This window comes from Orycteropus afer, unplaced genomic scaffold (assembly GCF_000298275.1).
Source record: "Orycteropus afer afer isolate SDZICR_OR568_19922 unplaced genomic scaffold, OryAfe1.0 scaffold00112, whole genome shotgun sequence".
Classification (NCBI taxonomy): Eukaryota; Metazoa; Chordata; class Mammalia; order Tubulidentata; family Orycteropodidae; genus Orycteropus; species Orycteropus afer.
Window position 1 is genome coordinate 3,223,835 of NW_006921699.1, and position 6,000 is coordinate 3,229,834.

At 38.0% G+C, this 6,000-nt stretch overlaps 1 protein-coding gene across 1 annotated transcript in view; it reads right to left on the reverse strand.

Moving 5' to 3' along the window:
- The window catches only part of AFF4 (AF4/FMR2 family member 4), an 87,771-nt gene that overhangs the window by 9,389 nt on the left and 72,382 nt on the right, over positions 1 to 6,000 (reverse strand). The window contains exon 13 of the mRNA XM_007943747.2: positions 362 to 456. Within this exon, the coding sequence (XP_007941938.1) occupies positions 362 to 456 (95 nt within the window). The remainder of the gene's footprint in view (positions 1 to 361; positions 457 to 6,000) is intronic.

Here is a 6,000-nt window from a genome sequence, read left to right on the forward strand (position 1 = left end):
ACCAAAGTTGTTTCAAAGGTTAGCGTAAATAAAACATGACCAATTATCAAAATGGGAGTGGAATCACAAAATTGTTCTTTCTTATCAAACAAAGTTTCTTATTTTAAATAAGCAGTGTTTTTAGAAACAGTTAAGATTCCTCTACCAGATGGCATATCATTCATATCCCCCATAAGAGCCATGTTTAGTTAAAGGAATAATACTTGGGCTACTAGGTGCTTTTTCTAATTAAAACAATGACTCAGCAGACCACAATATATTACAAATACTAGTTCTAATCACTGACAGAAATGAAAATGAATTGTTCATATGCTGTTTGGAACAATTTCTTAAATGCATAAAAAAATCATGTTTATCTCACCTGTCGTCAAAGGCAAGCTTTGTTCTCCGAGGCTTAGAAGCATCAGGAGTTGGTGTAGATAGAGGACAGTTAGAGGAGCTACTTGGAGGCTTTTCCTGACAAAAAAAAAAAAAAAAACAACTATGTTGAAAATTGTGAGGAAATTAAAAGCATGTCTGAAGCGACAAGTAAAAACGACAAGAAATTCTGCTGCTTTTGGTAATTCATTTCCTTGTCTGTCTATATATATATATGTAAACCAAACTCAATGCTGTCGAGTTGGTTCCAATTCATAGCGACCCCTCTTTGGGTTTCCAAGGTGGCATCTCTACGGAAGTAGGTTGCCCAACCTTCCTTCCAAGCAGTGGCTGGTGGGTTTGAACCACCAGCCTTCTGGTTAGCAGTCAAATGTCTTAGGCACTATGCCACCAGAGCTCCTTGTTATAAAACTTTCAAACTTCAGAACATAAACTTTCTTTTTACAGAAAAGATCCATTTTATATAACCAAAATATTAATTCTATTATCTACTATGGGTTTTCTACATGCCAGACACTTGTTAAAACATGAGGAATATACACACCTAATAACAAAATGGCAGCACTACTTGCACATTTTATTTGGTAATTACTGGTCAATAAAAAAACAGCAGTAATAACATCTGTTTACTGTGGGCTTAGTACTTGCCAGGCACTAAGTTAACTAAGTACTCAGGTACAGTTGTTAATTCTTCAACAACCTTATGAAGGAGGTATTGCTATTGGGAGCTCTGTTGGTGTAGTGCCTAAGGCATGTGACTGCTAACCAGAAGGCTGGTGGTTCAAACCCACCAGCCACTCCTTGGAAGGAAGGTTGGGCAATCTTCTTCTGCAGAGATAACACCTCAGAAACCCAAGGGGGGGGGGTCACTATCATTAGGATAGAATAAAAAGCAGTCTTGATAAAGCTGTGTAACTTGTCCAAGTTCAAACAGCTTTTAAGTGGCAGTTCTGGGGAATGAGTTTTAAATTCTGATCTGTCTGATTTCAAAGGCCAGTCTCTTTCTTAAACTTTACTCTGTCTTCCCAATTGCTTCTACTTCCACTCCGATCTTAAACTAAATATACATCCTATCTATAACATAAAATATCGTAAGTAGAATTTATTCTACAAATTCATGAATATTTCAACATTAAAAATCTCCTAATATGTCATAATTTTACTATGTTCGCTCAAACTCTATTTAAAAGGAATGATGTGACAAATTTTTTCTTTTCCTGAACAAGAGGGTTTTCAGTTCCATCCACTGCAGCTTACTTCAAGGAATGAAAATCAGAGTCTTGAGATTTAAGAAAACACTAAGTTCTTTATGGTAAAGTTCACATATTTATGAAATGATTTCCTGAATATTATGTTGCAGTTTAACACTACTAGGATAACTCCCTCTCTGTGTTTTATAAATAGACCAGTAAGTGCCTGCATTTGTTTGAGGAAAACTGGAGTTTTCTGAAAATAAGGAAAAGAATTTTTCAGATATTACAACACCTTCTTCTTACACAGCAACATCTGTGAAAGCCAGAACCTGTGTAAGGCAGAAAACTGTCAGAGCAGGAAAACTCAAATATTTATTTTCCAATAAAATGAGCAACAGAAAAGTGGTAAGATTTGTCAAAAGTGGAAACTCTGCGAGACCTGGAAAAACAAGGCAGTCTTGTCAAGTTCCATCTCTCACAGGTTTCACTGTATAAAAATTCTTTGTGGTTTTGGTTTTCTAGATGGTCTAATTTTTCTTCAGTTGATGTAATTAAAAAAAAGCATTTCTTCTAACTAAATTACAGATTTTTATTTAAAAAACTCACATGTAATTGCTTAAACTGAAAACTGTCAAGACTAACATTAACAAATAGTGCCATAAGATCTTGAAATCAAAGTGGTCATGCCTATTTCATAGCTTGTCAGTAACAACAGGGTACCACATGACTATATTTGATCTGACAAATATTTCTTGATTTACTCAGGGAGCTAAGCCACTACATAAAGTAAGTAAAGGCACAATTCCCTGCCTTGAAAAAGCTGACAAACAAGTTAGGAAAACACAAACAGTAATTTTTACCTATGAGACAGCAGAAGCCAAAAGAGCAGATGAGCTCCCATAATGAATGCATGTTTGTAAAAGGTAAGAGGCTTCAAAAACAAGCATGTTATTGTTGTTGTTGTTATGTGCTGTCAAGTCGGACCCGACTCATAGCGACCCCTCCTTGGATTTCTGAGGCAGTATCACTACGGAAGTAGATTGCCCCATCTTACTTCCGAGGAGTGGCTGGTGGGTTTGAACTGCCAGCCTTCTGGTTAGCAGTCAAGTGCCTTAGGCACTACGTTACCAGAGCTCCTAAAGACAAGCATGGGGACCTCAAATCCTACAGTTACAGGATGTGAAGTGGAGGAAGAGACAGTCAAGCAGGCAGACAGAGAACTGGGAAAGTGAAGAAGGCCAACCGAACAGTCAGTTCCTAAGAACACTGGGGCTAACTCTCCTTCTGTTCATCTTAATTTGAGAAGTTATTCATAATTCAAAGTTTAAACCATTTAGAGACCAACCACATTTAACCTGCATCACTAATGCCTTGTTATGTTGTTGTTATGTGCCATCGAGTCGGACCCGACTCATAGCGACCCCTCCTTGGGTTTCCGAGGCAGTATCACTACGGAAGTAGATTGCCCCATCTTCCTTCCGAGGAGTGGCTGGTGGGTTTGAACCGCCAGCCTTCTGGTTAGCAGTCAAGTGCTTTAGCCACTATGCTACCAGAGCTCCCTACTAATGTCTATTTTCAACTCTTAAATCTTTGCTTACCCAAATCACAAATATTAATTCACTGAATTATAGTCCTAAAAATCTAGGTATTTTCTTTTTTTTGCAGACAAATACATTTATTGTAGGTTATTGATAAAGGGAAAATGGCAAACTGTCTAAAAAGTTTGGGGTATAAAACTCACTTATTTTAACAAGAAAACCACAGAGAAAAAATGGAAAGAATACCAAAATATTAACCATGCTTATCTTTGGTTTGGTAAGAAAATGGTTGGTGTAGGAGTTAAGCTTGTGGATCAATTTGGCCAGGCCATGATTCTGAGTACCTTGGTAGCTGGATGGAGCTATTCCTTAGGATGAGATTGGATGTGGTATAATCACCCCCATGGTGGAATCTGCTGGGAGTTGCCTTTGGGATGTGGCCTGCTTCCAGTATATATGAAAAGGATCCTGCAAGTAGACCATCATCATCTCCAGCTCCTGGACATGAACCAGTGGCCTCTGGGGTTGCCTACCAATCTTGAGATTGTGCCAGCAAGGATTTGTCAAAATCTAGGTATTTTCTTAATTTTGTCTTGTATATTCTGATTTTAGGGAGTTTTTCTTGATTTTAACAATTAAATCCTCAAAGACATCTCTCTTTTGATTCTTTTTTTTTTCCTATAAGGAAAAACAGATACCTAGTGTTTTGTTCTGTTGTACCTGGGGTCGCCATTATGAGTTGGAGCTGACTTGATGGCACCTAATGACAACAACAACAATAGGACTAAAGTGAATTGGGTGAAATCAGGGCTCTTTGGGCTGACCACTAAGGTTTCCTGGAAGTTGGATGCTCATTACTTAAGCCTTCTAACTCTCCTTCATTCTACAACTGGCACATCAAACCCACAAGTGAATTCTGACTCATAGTGACCCTATAGGACAGACTAGAACTGCCCCATAGGGTTTCCAAGGCTATAAATCTTTACAGAAGCAGATTGCTTCATCTTTCTCCCATGAAGCAGCTGGTGGGTTTGAATTGCCAAACTTTTTGGTTAGTGCCTCAACCACTGGGCCACCAAAGCTCTTTGATCTAGCACATAAAAAAAACCCAAACTCACTGCTGTCGAGTTGACTCGGCTCATAGCGACCCCTCCCTGGGTTTCCAAGGTGGTATATCTACAAAAGTAGACTGCCCAATCTTCCTTCTGAGGAGTGGCTGGTGGATCTGAACCGCCAGCCTTCTGGCTAGCAGTCAAAAGCCTTAGGCACTACACCATCTGGCACATAAGCATTTATATTTTAAAACAGCTGCCCAGATGATTAATGCACTGCCAGAATGGAGAACTGATTCCTGGAATGCCAATCCACTGTTGTTTCATATGGATGTAGTGGTAGAGTTAATTTTTCCCAGAAACAGAGTTAAAGATTCCACAGATAACTGTTACCATACAAAGCACTTTGGAGCACTGTCTGGCACACAGAGAATACTCAATAAATATAAACTATTAGTAGTAGTAGTATTAGCATTATCACCAACATCAAGCAGATAATCAGGAGTTGCTACATGCTATACTTTCTTTCATTTCAGTAAAGAATTAAGTCATTTTTTTTCCTCCTTGATAAAGAGATTAAGATTTAGGAGTTACATGACTTGACCAAAATTTCAGAATCAGTATTCAAATTCTGACTGAAATCTAAATGTCTTTTCATTATACCAGGTGAGTGGTAGTAGTGGTAACAGCTTCCTGTTTTAGAGTTATTTGGAGTAACAATCTCAAAACTAATACTATTTTTCAAGCTTTCCCTGGTTTCCTAAACCACTATCCACTCTTGTTTTCCAGATTAAGGTCTCCTTGAGAGGTTTACACAGAAGTCAGTATGGGCTAAACTCAAATAACAATTGAGCAAGAAAAGTGGGCAGAATTTTTTGGCCTACAAACCTAATGGGAACAATTAATATTATTTACAATATAGAACCTCAAGCTCTGGGGCACTCCTCTAGGCTAGAAGCGAACAGATTAGCAAAAACAGTCTTTCAAGACCGATCCTAACAATTTTGAAAGCAATACAAATCAACTGGTAAACAGGAAGGGTGAAAGTTTATCTATTAACGTACAGTCTTGAAAAAGCTTCTCTGATCCAATTCCTCATCCACAAACATGTAGAATACTCTCCTACATTGTGAGCAATGCTCTAGGAAATATTCCAGTGGTAGCTCAATTAAAGATTTTTTTTCTATTCTATGAATCAAAGCCAAATGGTTATTTTGTAAAATAATTTGTTTATAAAATCTAATTCTAAATTCAAAGCCAATTTCAAACCATAGGCAATAATTCAATCTTAGCAAATGGAGCCATTTCAAATTAGATCAAGTTCTTAATACAAAAACTTTCATAACCAATCTTCCTAATTATAGGCTTCTATCTTAATAAGGAGTTCTAGTGACACAGTGGGTAAGGCATTTGGCTGCTAACCGGAATGCCAGCAGTTCAAACCCATCAGTTGCTCTGTAGGAAGAAAAGGAGGCAGTCTACTTCCATAAAGATTTATTGCCTTGGAAATCCAATGGGGGTCACTATGAGTCAGAATCAACGTGATGGTGTGGTTTGGTTTTCGGTTTATTTTAATACTGTAGCTATAAGCAACATCATGATAAATGGAGAAAAGACTGAAACTGTCAGGAATTTCATTTACTTGGATCTACAATCGATACCCATGAAAGCAGCAGTCAGGAAATCAGACGTTATATTGCACTGTGAAAATCTGAGGCAAAAAACCTCTTTAAAGAGTTAAGGATCGGAGGCGGGGCAAGATGGCGGACTAGGCAGAAGGATTGCACAGACCCTCTTCAACAAAGAAAAGGGAAACCAATTAACACAGACACAGAAGAT